A 13,933-nucleotide genomic window follows, 5' to 3' on the forward strand; every position below is an offset into this window, starting at 1 on the left:
TACTGTCATGAGGCTCGAGGCCTGTGCGCGTGTGTGAAATGAGTCTGAAAAATGATCTGGAGGGACTGTGAATGTGTGTGTGTGTGTGTTTGGGTGCACGCATTTCTCCGTTTCATTATTGGCCAGCAGCAGAAGCCAGTCATTTCCCTGTCTTCATAAAGACTTGGCCCATTAAAATCTACCTCTATTCAATAATTAGGACTCCACAAATAAACCAAAGGCAATTAAATCAATGCTTCCCTGGGCTGGTGCCTGGACCCCGTGGCCCACGTGGACGCTCCATCTTCACCGCTGGCATTATTCATGGCGGGCTGCGGTGGAGCCGTACAGCACCCCCCCCGGCCTGCTCATGATTATTAGATAGCGCCGTCCCTCGATTCCAGCTACAGAGTGCCGCTCGTGGTGGCTCTCCACTGACCGGCGTAGGCTTTGATTCCATTAGCCCGCCATCAGAAGTGAGCACTTTGGGATTGGCTCGATGAGTCAATTGCATCAACTTTTCAACGTTAAGTCTCAAACTTGATCGAACATCGACTAGATAGTTTTGCTTACATGTTTTGAGGAAAGGCCGCAGTTTTGAGATTCACGGTTTTAATCACAGCTTTGGCTTTCCTGTTTGGAATTTAAATATTCTCCTTGTGATTGTGTGGGTGTTTTTTTTTCTTTTAATGAAAACTCCAGTTTTCTCTCGTAATCCCAAAACATGCTTCGGCCTGTCACACACCGACCATCAAAACCAAAAACGGACTACTGAGAAATCATTACAGTTGTTGAGTCGCAGCCACACATCAATAAATTGAGCACCACACCATTTTTTGACACCCCCCATACAATGTATTATCTTTACAGAACCATAAAAAAAATAGTGTGATTGTCAAGTGGATGGCCACGAAGAAGAAGAGGAAACGCCCAGTTGTGACTGATCGCTCCATTCAGTTATTGTACCTCGGCATTTTAGCAAAAGACACCCTCCACGCTTGGCTTTCTAGTCACAAGTACATTGTAAATATCATTACATTTATTTAATTTGCCAAATCAATTTTCATTTAAAAATGCAAGTGGATTGAATCAAAGAAAATAGATTTGTTCTACTTTATAAAAAAAAACAACTTTAGAATAAGTCAAGGTATGCATTAAAATCATCTTTTACTGGAGAAAATATATATTTTTTCGGAAACGTCATATTTACAGGACTGACAAGTTCATGCGTATGTATGTAAAATGACAAGAAACTCCTTAAAATCCGATTGAATAATAATGCCACTGAATTGAACCGAATCAAACTTCCACTTTAAAATCGAACCATCCTTGAATCGTATTACAAGCCATCAACTGAAATACGTATCGAATTAACTTTTATTGGAAAAATGCACACCCTTACTGTATACGTGCCACAGCAGTGAATTTTTTTGGGGTGAAAGCTTGCGCGTTTTGCATTGTCGGTTACATCTGCGGCATTGTGGCGGTGAATTCAAAGCCACAAAGACGCCATGCCACGGATGTGTTGACCGTTTGCCGCTCTTGTTATGTTGACATGTGGCTGAACATGACAGCCATGGAGAGGAATTGCCCTCACCGGCGCACACACACACGAACACGCGGACCCGGGTGTGCCGACTTAGTGACTGATGGCTCAGCTATTGACAGGGCCACTGAGATAATAAAGCGCTGTCCCACTGGCAGCTCTATTAGACTCTGTCAGTGACAAGAGGCGGCTGCGTCGACGGACACATCCTCATCCCGTGTCGCTGACAGCCCAGCCAGTTAAGGACACTCGCCTTCTCCTCCTCATCCGTCTATTTCGATCTTCCTCCGTGTCTTCTTATTTTAGGAATTGCAGCTCCGCGGTGGGATGATATCACCATTAGGGCAGAGTGCTGGCAGAGTGCTATTAGTGTCACGGGCAGGGTGACAAGCGGGGCGAGCTACTTCACAGATGTTCTGCTCGGTGAGCTTTTCATAAGCAATGACGGGGAGGAGAAGATGACATGTGGGGGTGTAGAGTGGGAACTTGCTTTTTTTTTTTTTTTTTTTTTGATTTGTGTTTTACAAGCAGGTCCTTACCTCTGCTTGCTCCGGGCACGGGTAAAAAGATGTAGACAGAGGGCTTGAGGAAGGTACATACTGCACATACATTTACTGTAGTGTAGATAATCAGGCCAATTTTGAGAATTTTCCTTCCCTTGTAATCAAAGTTATCCTCAGTGATTATCATGTGGTTTGGGTGTATCTGAATTTTCCGGTCGAATCTGCTCGGAAAAACCATTGAGGCTAATATTTCCAACTGCAAATCCCAATGTGTGTGGTCAACACCCAGTTCAGCCGAGCCACAAACTCCGACCGCGATTGTGATGCGAAATGGAAAAATTGCCAAGTGAGCAGGGAACAGAGCGACAATTGGGCTGTGATTGATATCATTTTTTTCTTCCCTTATGATCAAAAGAACCAAAGTCATTTTCTGACTTGAAGTGTGGGCTGTGTTAAGAGTCACTTTCCCTTCCCGGTCTGTCAAAGTCAGCAAAGGCCGATCTTCTGTGTTCTACGACTACTACTCATTATTCTTTTTTTTTTTTTTTTTTTGCATTTTCTTTCAGTCCGGATGCCTGGTGGCACCGTTTTGGCTCTTATAGGTCAGTGCTGGTACTACTCAGCTATCGTTAATGGGTTGCGTTGATCATCTAGACCAGAGATTCTCAACCAGTGTCCCGTGGCACATTAGTGTGCTGTGAGAGATCATCAGGGAAGTTAGCCAATGTCATTTATTTTGACCCCAAATAATTTTCCAATTAAAAATATTTTGGGGGGATTAATTATTTAAAACAACCGTATATAGTAACAAGCAAAAAAAAAAAATCAATTGTTCTTTGACTATATAGGCCGTACAGATGTGGAAAAAGAAATTGCAATTGACGCATGTCAAGATGCTAAATGTCTCGGTCGCATTCCGCTAATATTAAACACACAAACTTGTGAAATGAGTCACGATAAGACGCACGACGCGAGATTGTCACCTTGAGCGACGAGCGCACCCTTCAACCACCGTGTCAAATCACCGAAACACGGTAATGGCAAAAGCTTTCCAACATCATCAAAAAGTTTGTACGCTCTCATGCGGTGATTTTTGAGATGTCTCCATATGGAAGTAAAATACAAAAGTAAACATTACAGAAACACAGTTAGCTCCATACTTTCTCCTCGTCACATATATCGTGACCACCGAACCTGTCAGAACACATCAGCGAAGATTTCCGACTATTTATTAGGAATAAAAAATACAATTTAAAGCTGTATATTATTTCCTTTGTTGCACATATTTGATCAATTAAATAAAAGGAATTATTGCATTGCCTTGTAACCAGTCCAGGATGTACCCCGCCTATTGCTCAAAGACAGCTGGGATAGGCTCTAGCACGTCCGCGACACTAGTGAGGAGAAGTGACTCAGATAATGGAAGGATGGATAAAAGGAATCAATTATTTCCGTGGCGTGTCGTTACTGTATCGCTTTGATGTTCATGCGTGCGCCATATTGTTTTCCCGTCCCAATGCAATGTGGTTGATATGAACCTGTTGATCATCAATGGTCACTACTTTTCCAAGACATTTTTTTCTTTTGGAGATTATATTATGGACATCCCTACAAAATGGCATAGGCCCGTAATAGCGCACTATGTAGGGAATAGTGTGCACATTCGGTCACAGCCATGGAAGGTAGAAGAGACATATTCCTCTTGAGATTTTGCAAGAAAGGGCGGAATTACGTCTCAGAAGCCAAACAGAAAACAAGTTGAAATTGTACTTTATCTAAATTCTAGCGATATTGCTTTTATTTTGCGAAAAACAAGGTGAAAGCCAACAATAGATGCCACAAGATGACAACAACTCGTCGCAATTAACCTAATCAACTATCACACAGGAGTACCTTGGCAAAAGTAAATTGATTAATGCAGCGAATATGTGAGTTTTTCAGCAAAAAAAAAAAAAACAACAAGATGAATGCACAATTGCTAAAACGCAAGAAAAGCAAGAAAAAAAAAGAAAAAAGCTCTTGACAAAAAACAAGATGAGTGGAAAAAGGCCAAACGAGAAGAGCGTAGAAAACTCTCCAAATAAATAAATGAGAAAAAAAAGAGAACAAGATGGACTTGAAAGAAGATGGAAAAAGTCTGCTGGAGTAAGCGGTGAGGAGGGGGTTGACTGCAAGAGTCCCAGCGGTCCCCAAAGGGACCCGGGGGCAAGTCTCAGACTTGTCATACTCCGCTCCTCTCTTCCTCGTCCTCCCTTCTCCACCCTCCCAAACCCCCCCCCCCATCACCTCTGTTCTGCCCACGGAAAACGTCGATAGCAGGCTGCCGGTGCCGAGGTCTCTAGTGAACACTAGCTCATTCTCCCGGCATCGACAGGCCCGCCAAATCAATATTTAGTTCCCCACTAACAAGCTGCCTCGGGGTCTGAGCCAGAGAGAGAGAGAAAGAGAGAGAGAAATGTGGGACAGGGCAGGATGGCAGAGATAGACAGAGAACAGGGACTGAAAGCTGTCCAGCTAGAAGGGAAAAACATGGATTCAAGTAGAGCGTCAAGTGTGTGTGTGTGTGTGTGTGTGTGTGTGTTAGTGTGGGAGGGGGAGAGGAAGGTGGAAAGGTCAGAGGAAGATCTGGGGAACAAGAGAACAGTGCCTGGTGTGTGTCGTGGTGCGGAGGCGACGCATGAGTGCCTGCGGCAGCCTCTGACAAGAACACAGAAGAGACGCGCGCACGCACACACACACACGCAGAGCAACACTCAATCATACACATATCACAGTGAGCAGACTTTGACAGCGCTCCAGTAAAGCTCCAGCAGACCGCTCGCAGATGAGTGGCCGGAGTTTCTTTCTTTTGTTTTTTGTTTTTTTCCGAGGAAGATACAGCTCTGCCTCTCAGGTCCGTGCCCGCACAAGTACATTGGATATTGTTAAATTATTTTGTCTTGTTATTTTGTTCTTTTATTTTGTGAAAAGGCACACGTGTCAAATGCATGCCAAAGCAAGAGGTGGCGCTGTAACCCCTCACAGTGAGGCCTGGTGTGGGTTTGCCATCGGCCCCCTGGGCAAATCAACTATGGCGCCCTGGAATGCATGGACCTGGAGCACCCTCCGGGTCCGCTGATCCAGTATTGAGACTTTTTGACTCTTCAAGGCCACCATACCTCTTGGCTATGTTTGGCACCATGATGTTTCCAATTGTTTACTCTTCCCAGTCATTTGTTTTCTGTGGAACCACTCTGCAGCCGTTTGATGAAAACCTCATCTATTTGCGTTTATAATGCTCTTTCTGCAATGTAATAAGATGCCACAAGATGGTGCCAAACGCCAGCCTATTGGAAAAGTATTAATTGGTGTCAAGGAAGCATGGGAAAGACAATATTGGTACATCGTGGGGTACAAAAAACCCCCCACAAATACAAGAGGCTAAAGTGCACACTGTGAAGCCATGCAAAGGACAATGTCGTAAAAACGAAGCTTTTTTGGAGTCGGTGTAACAATGCGGAAACTAACCAATTTGTGAATGACGAATAAAAGCAATTTGTAAAAAATCCCAATTCTCACCATACACACAACTCGGGTTGTATTTATTGATTGGATTAACACAATGACTACGTTTACATGGACACATTTATTTAGATTAAAAGCCCGATTGGAATAAAATCCTTCATGTATACACCCCATTCGGAATATCCAGAACCGATCAAGTCCATTCCAATTAAGATTTTATTCCTGTACATTTGGTCAATCTGCACATGTCACAATAATTTGTTCTGATCCAAAGTGTGATGCATGAATACGCAAGGCGTAATCAGATCAATATTTTTGGTGTCCAAGAAAACAGTGCCTCCCCTTTTAATTTTTATGCGATCGGATTAAAGAAATTTTGTCCATGTAAACATAGCGAATGTCAACCTTATATGATTTTGGTGCCAAGAAACATTTAACGATTTTAGGATATTTTGATGTTGCCAAATCAGAAAATGACACTGGTCTGTCCGGAGCTCTAGCTTTTTAATTTTTTAACATAAAAAGTGTTAATAATATGCAAGTTATGGCGTTGGTATTCTCTTCATTCTATAATTTGGATGAGGCTGTATCTGTCTTTTCAAGCATGTCCATATAACATTCTTTAATTTCTGATGCCATCATGTGAATGATGCCAATCATCATCGCAGAGAGTCTTTGCAATGCAAATCACGTTTCATGTGAAAACCAAGCAAATAGTCAGAACATAAGGGAATATTAGCAGGAAATATGCAAAAAAGAAAAAAAGAGGCAGGTGATGTCAAAGCACACTTTTTAGTAACGATCAAAGCATATTCGGTAAAAGAACCAAAATTATCAATCCATTAATTCTTGAAAATTGATATGTCAAAAACTAGAGACATTTCAAAGAAATTGTCATTTTCAGACTTAGCAGCCCAAAATGGCTGAAAGACCATTAAAATATATTTGGCACTCGAAAAGGAAAATTGTTTTTCCAGTCATATCAATGCATAGCGATAACACCAACCTTCTGCTGGAGGATGTGGTTTAGATGGTCCAGCCACTCTTGATCTTTGGGAACCACTGAAAGGCTCTCTGTCCCCTGAAAGATGGAGATGACATGCGCCATTAGTGACAGAAATAGCAGAGACCAAAACCAACCTTGATTTCTCCAGAGAGAACGGGCCACTATTAATCCAAACACTGGCGGGTGCGAGAGTACCGAAGTCCGGACCTTGAGGACTCTCCCCGGAGACTTAAGTGGACGCCAGTGAATGTTTACGTGCTTCTCGTGTCAAATGAACCTACAGAGCGGTAGCCTTGTAGCGGCTAATGAACACAGTGAAGAGTGACTGCACCACACGACTCTGCCTCCTGGCTTTGGACCAGGTGTTACCATTTGAAATGAAGTGACAAGCCTGGTACTGTGTCAGTGCGACATGGCCAAGCAGAGGAGAAAGCACGCGGCTGTGTGTGGCTGACCAAACACTCGCAAAGCCTGAAAAGCCGGAGCCAACTTGTGCACTGAAGGCTCACATAGTACTCACTGCAAGAGGATGTTAATAGTTTGACGGGAATTCAGTCAGTTTTATATTTTATTTTTTCCACGTTATGATGTGGTAACTTATATCAATATCATACTGAGATTCTGACGGGATGATAACTGTGGGCAAAAATATTGCAGCATCATGGTATTAAAATTACTGTCAATAAAATACAATTACATTTTTTTTTTAAAGAGGAAGTCAACTCCCAAAAATTATTTGCAATAATATCTTCTCTGCGCCTTCACTCGTCTAACCATGGCATTTTGATTCATATTGTACTTGTGGAATAGGAGTTAAGCAGCAAAATCCAACTGTTTAGTTAGTGGACTTTGCTGCTTAAGTCATATGGTGTTCCACAAACGCAATATTAACCAGAATGCTGTGTTTAGACAAGTGGGGCTGCACAGAACACATTAACACAATTAATGTCAAAGACGCGACTCGTTTGCTCTGCAAACATCCGATCATATTGTTCCCTGCTTCGGAGTCCCCTCAAAAAACAGAAGACTAGTTTCTTACTACTGAGGGACAGTTTGTGTGGTTACTGAAACCTTGACTTTTTTTTATTATATAAAAAATATTAAATATAATAATAATAATAACAATAATATAACATACAATAATAATAATAACAATAATATAACATGATAATAATAATAATAATAATAATACATTTTAGGCTCCAGCACCCCCCGCAACCCTAGTGAGGAGAAGCGTTAAAAGATAATGGATGGATGAATAATACATTTTATGAAAAAAAAAAATCTGTATTTATTTTGACCACTTAATGATGATTTTGTGGTTGTGTATGTACTGTTTGAATTACGTAACAACCAATGAAAATGTGTTTTATTCAGCCATAATTTAAACTCATCACCATTTGTTGCCCAAGCGGTCCTTTAGACAGCAGCTCAACACTCAACGCTAGGGTCTCAATTTTATTTTGTTTGAATAAAACCCACTAGCATGGAGGCCTAGTGGCTAGAATGTCTGCCACATAATTCCAAGGTTGTGGGCTCAAAATTGGACATTGCTGTGTGGAATTTGCTTGTTGCATACAATCAAATGTACATTTAACGCGGCAGTGTATTGTATTTGTGGTGTGTTAGATAAAATTGCCTGCAATAAAACAATTTTGAGAATTATGGTGATATGACACGGTTGCTATTATTATGAACTCATTTTCTGTGTGTGGTGTTGCAGATGCGGAAGGAACTGTGTGACACACGATGCATTAACAAGGCTCCCCATCCTCCTCACATGCACACACACACACACGCACACCCCCACACACACACTGGGTTTAACACTCACAGTAGATTAAGTGCGTGTTCATCCCTTGGCCTTTTATCAGCTTCCTGGAACCACAAGTGCGATCCTTTGCGATAACACCACGGATCGGGCTAATTTCAGTGTGTGCCTAATTAGCTGCTGCTGCTTATCGTAACTGAGAAGAGGGGGAGTGTGAGAAGGTGGTCTTCAAACATAAAACGTGTCAGAGGTGATCTACATTCAGAACAATGCACTCATCCTCCACTCGACAGGCAATTAAAAAGGCCTGGAGCCGCTTGACCCTCGCTGAACTTTAGCTGCATACGATGAAATGGACACATGCACATGAGCAGGCTGATACATGAGTGGGAGATGAGGGCACACGTGCTATATAGGTGCGTTTCTATTGATCTTATGAGTCTTCTACCGCCGTTGCAATCTAACAGGCCAGCTTAGATGTTTGATTTTTATTAGCAATGAAGACCAATTAATATGGCAGAAACTTTCGATGAGTTTATTGGGTAAAACAGCTCCAGGAAAAGATCAATGTGGCAGAAATAGCCGGGCCAACTAAGGCATATTAATAGAGCAAACAAGTTGCATTTGGGAGAAGCTGGACATTACAAGAAGGCAACAAGCATCGGCTCCTTTCTCCAAGAACAAAAGTAAAAAGTTTCTGCAAGTCGTGGAGAGCAGCAGAATTGAGTGCACCCCAACACTGGAACCTCGGGAGGGACATACTGATACATTAGTGTAGGGTATGATCCTTGTGCTGTTCGATGTCCAAGTATGTATGGTAGGTAATTTTCTGACAAGTAAAATTCCACCAACGCACCACGGCGGTTCTCAAACATTAAAACTGTACAAATACAGTAATACCTCGCTACTTCGCGGTTCACCTTTCAGTTCAGTGCTTCGCGGGTCTAAAAAATATTCAAAAATTAAAAACATTTTTGCCCGGGCACGATCGGGGCTCTCCATTCGCTCCGCTCCGCGGGGGCATTGTAGTTTCGCCGTGCGGCACGACGGGGGCGCTGGAGCGGTTAGACGGCCGGCGTGCGCCGAAGAAGAGCGTGGGGAAAGAGGAGAGTGGACGAAGAAGAGCACGTTACCCCGGGCACGATCGGGGGCGACGTTTCGCGGTTTGGACCGTACCAGAGCTCGGCCGGCGTGCGTGGCAGTTAAGCCGAAGAGGAGCACCTTCCGCCCCGGCACGAGCGGAGCGCGAGGCTGTCAGTTATGAATGAATAAATGAATAAATGAAGAATGCCACCTTTCATTTCACAGGGCACACCGGACGGCGTACCAGCAGGTAAAAGTCAAAGTAATTAAATAAATACATAAAGAAGTAATTGAATAAATACAAAAATAATGGCTGGGGAATAAAAAAATAATAAGTTTTAATAATAATTTGTTTTTTTTTTGTTATAACATGAATTTCACTCTCTCTCTCTCTCTACCCGTTTTTATTACTGTATCACTTAAAAAAATGACATTCAAGTACTACTATCGTGACCTAAACCAAAATACAGCAGCATAGTAGGCCTCAGTGCTCATCCATAATCAGACAGGTTTCGTAAGCCACTGTAACATTATGCGCACGCAGTTTGAACACGACATGGAACCAATGAATAATTCAATTCAACTTAACAACGATTCATTTATTTGAATTGTTCTTAAAATAAAAATAAAATAAAAAAATAATACGAATTAATTAATAATTAAATAATATTGCATGTAGGGAGTGAGACAGAGTCACTGTCCTTGACGGATGGGCGGCGCAAAACAGCAAAGCTTGTAGGCGGTGTCACAAAAACCGGTCTGAATTGGAATTTTCTTTTTTTAAATTAAAAGACGCCAGTGTATTGAAAACAACTGAATCCTTTCACTTTTAAATATGTCGCAATGCCTATCAAATTTACTTTTTATTGGAGAGACTTGTCATTGAAGGAAATGGCACACTGACAATATTGACAAGTTCATTAAAATGTATGTAAAATGACAACAAAAATGTCATTGCATCATATCCTCTCAAACTGAGACATACCATATCGAATCGAATTGTCATCTCACTGAGTCAAAACGAATCAAATGATTCCACTTTCAAATTGAACCGTCGTTGGATCGTCTTTTGTGGAGGGAGGCACACCCCTCTCTATATGCTTGTTTATTTATGTATTTATTTTTAACCACACCAGTGGTTGATCATTTCAAGGTTTCGACGTGGATACGGATACCTTATGACAGCGATTCAAACAAATGCCGTATCTTGAGCAAACTGCGACTAGACAATCAATTATGCTAAACGTATGCGTGATGCTAAATTGCAGTTTTCCGGCTAATTTATCAAATGTTTGGTGACAGTTAATCGCTATAAGTTTGAACCTGGCGATAAAAATCATATTACAAATTTAATCCGCGATTCCATCCCCTACTGGTGACCATATCAAGGTCAAGACTTGAGCAGCTGTCAAGCAACGAGTGCTGAGGAGATAAGAGGGATTTGGACCCACGAAGCTTTCAGCGGTGATGAGTGGGACATTTTGTTCTCTTTATATCTCCTGGGTGGAGCGGAGCTGCAAGGGAATGAAATTGGTTTCAAGTGTGAGTGAGTGCAGAGCGAGCACACTCATCTCCTGATAGAAGAGGAGGAGGACGATGTCTCATGGGACTTGAGGTTGATTGCAACATGGATTAGCTAATTGACGACACTGGGCAGCTTGGGAAAGAGTGATGAGGAAGAATTGAAAAGATGCTGGTTTGTGGTGGGGCCCAAAATTTGCACTACGTTTGGGCAATAGTTTTTGAAATTTTCTCCACCAAATAACTTCATTACAAATTGTGTGTGTGTGTGTGTGTGTGTGTTGGGGGCTGCGGCCTGTGAGAACATTTTATCCATTACAGGAAAACTACACAAGCCGTTGATGGCACAAAGGATTCAATTTTGGACGAACTTAATTAGATTTAATTATGAGTGTTCGAGACATGTTTGTCCTGGCTGCTCAAGGATGAAAACGATAATTGTAAAAAAATTACACCAGAAATTTAGAAATGTATAATCATATGAAGAGACTCACCTCCAAGGTTTCAACAGTAATGCCTTTTCCAAGTCCAAGTTGAATGTTGATTGCGATTGTGATGTTTAACAATTAGTAGTGATTAGAGGGGGAATCAAGTCAAAAATGCTTTTTGTCACTTCCTATCCACTAAAAAAAAAAGCTGGCAAAAATGGCCGCCCCTGAGATGGATGAAAATAAGTGGATTTTGCTGCTTAATTCATATTCCTTAAACTTAATATTAAAGTATTAATCAGAATGCCGACTAGTGAGAGCGGCATACAACTTTATTGTGTAGACCATTTTTGACTTGACTTCCCCTTTAAGTTATTTATACTCGTAAGTAGATTAAAAAAATGTTGCTTAATGTCTGACCATAGAAAAGAATACCAAATGGGAAACACTTCTAAATCTAAACCCATCAGGCTATCCTGTGTCTTGAAACTTTATTTTGTTTCTCAGGTTCTATTAAAGGCGTTTTGTGCATTGAATGTCTACCTCTATATTGAGACTTATCTAAGTAGCACAGTGAATAAATCACATCTGCCTCACATTTTGCAGTTCATAAAAAAATAATTCAGTTGAAAGAAAATCCTCTTTAATTTTGTTCAAAATTGAAAACCATCAAGTGCTCAGTCACACCAAAAGGGTCCTCATTTGCGCACTTCATGATACTCTCTTTATGAAAGGTCCTCAATATCTTTTTTTATGAACATTTGTAAATAAAATGTGATGGGCAGGCAGCACATCTGCCTCACAGGTTGAGGGTTTGAATCTCGTCTTTCGCACATCTCTCCGACAAAGTGATCTTAGCTAGGCTCCAGCTCATCCACGACCACAAGCGCTACAGAAAATAGATAGATGGTCTTGATAAAAGTTTGCTTTGTGTTCAGCCTTGCCCACGTCTGCTTATCCATCAATAACACGAGGTTGACCAGGAGCAAAGAACCGCAGCGAGGCTAAACAACAGAAATGAACTCAGAACTTATTTCCACACCGACGCCAATCGACTGTTTGGACTCCCAGAGGATAGGCTGAGGTTACTGCGTTCATTTAGTCTCCGTCGACAAAGACGATGCCCAAAAGCAACAAGTCGATCGCTCCATCTTTGCTGAACCAAAGCTTAAGGAAACTTGTTTAAAAATGTTACAGTGTGATTTGTGATAGGTATGCGCTGCGTGGTGGGCATCATTTAAGACTTGAGCCACACCCGCAATCTCCAAACTGTGGCCCACCGTCCCTTTTCTGAACGGTACAGAGAATATACTAAAATTGACAGGTGACAAATGACAAATGTTATAAATCATAAAATATTCTGGATTTTATGTTTTATAAAATGTGATTATCCTGTGGCCTGAGGTGTGCTAAGAGTTATTTTTGTCGCAACAACTCGTGTAGAAAGATTATATAAGAATAGTCACCGAGCGCATCTTACAGAGTCAGTCAGAGTAGTTGTAAAAGAAAAAGTCTATCCATCTTTGTGTGCATCGGCATCAATGTAGTTTGTGTTACTCAGTTTAAAACTTTTCTAGATTTGCAAAATGTAAAGATACTAATTCGTGTCATGTCAGCACCAACTTTGGTTCGGGATGTGGAGGTGTTATCCTGTTGCTATTCTTGAGGCATTCAGGGACACTGGTCACCCCAAAATCCTGAAAAGTCCTTTTTGCTTCATCACCTTGCTGTTTTTTTTAACTACATCAAAATGGGCTCGACATAACGACCATTGGTTTGAGGAAAAAAAAAAAAAAAATCAATGTATTTCCTCCGCTGCTTTTAGCGCAGGTGGAATAATTATACTTGTAATATGCGACCCTTACATCCTTCAATTTTTATGTACGCGGCCTTTGGAAGAAAAAGTTTGCACGCCCCTGATCTAGACCCCCCGTGTTAAACGAACGCCCCGTCGTCCCTCGGCCTCACCTGCTCCGAGTCCATGATGTCGGCCAGATCGTTCTCGGACATGTTGAGGATGGAGGCGGCGATGGACTTGGCTTTGATCATGGATTTAGCTGATGGGCCGCCCTTCGCCGCAACAGCGCCGGCTCGCCTCAACCTCCTCCTCTTCATCAGCTGCTGCTTGACCTCGTGCACGTCGAACAGCATTTCACTGGCCAGGGCCTGCAGGGGGGGGGGGGAGGAATACAAGTGAGAAGAACATGACGAAACGGAGACGGAGAAGAAGTGTGAGGGACGGCCGTGCCCTGGCAGATGAATAAATGAAACTGATCAAGCATGCGCCAGAGCGGCTTAGTACATTATGGAGGAATATTGAGTTTGACACACTCAGATTCTCTCCGGTTTTTGCCGCGCGCTCCCTTGAAGGGATGCGGTCCTGAGGGTACGTTGCCCCGTCGATTGAAAAGCTGCGGGAACGAGGCTTTGATATGGAATGCACCTCGAGTTTTGGCTAAAATCTCCACAGACAAGGAATCATTCATCAGAGGCAGAACAGGCAGAGGGGGGCTCGTGAAAGATACAGCCATTCATTTATTTATTTGCTTTCTGAAGGTCTCGCGGCACAACAGGGCAGCATAACACGGTTAA

At 42.1% G+C, this 13,933-nt stretch overlaps 1 protein-coding gene across 1 annotated transcript in view; it reads right to left on the bottom strand.

The window, feature by feature from the left end:
• Positions 1 to 13,933, bottom strand: part of cntln (centlein, centrosomal protein) — a 122,107-nt gene that overhangs the window by 8,644 nt on the left and 99,530 nt on the right. Inside the window, exons 24-25 of the mRNA XM_088302843.1 lie at positions 13,310 to 13,507; positions 6,539 to 6,613 (exon numbers count right to left, since the gene is read on the bottom strand). Coding sequence (XP_088158969.1) covers positions 6,539 to 6,613; positions 13,310 to 13,507 — 273 coding nt within the window. The remainder of the gene's footprint in view (positions 1 to 6,538; positions 6,614 to 13,309; positions 13,508 to 13,933) is intronic.

Source organism: Idiotropiscis lumnitzeri, chromosome 8, assembly GCF_059441095.1.
Source record: "Idiotropiscis lumnitzeri isolate Australia: NSW breed Sydney's pygmy pipehorse chromosome 8, RoL_Ilum_1.0, whole genome shotgun sequence".
Taxonomy (NCBI): domain Eukaryota; kingdom Metazoa; phylum Chordata; class Actinopteri; order Syngnathiformes; family Syngnathidae; genus Idiotropiscis; species Idiotropiscis lumnitzeri.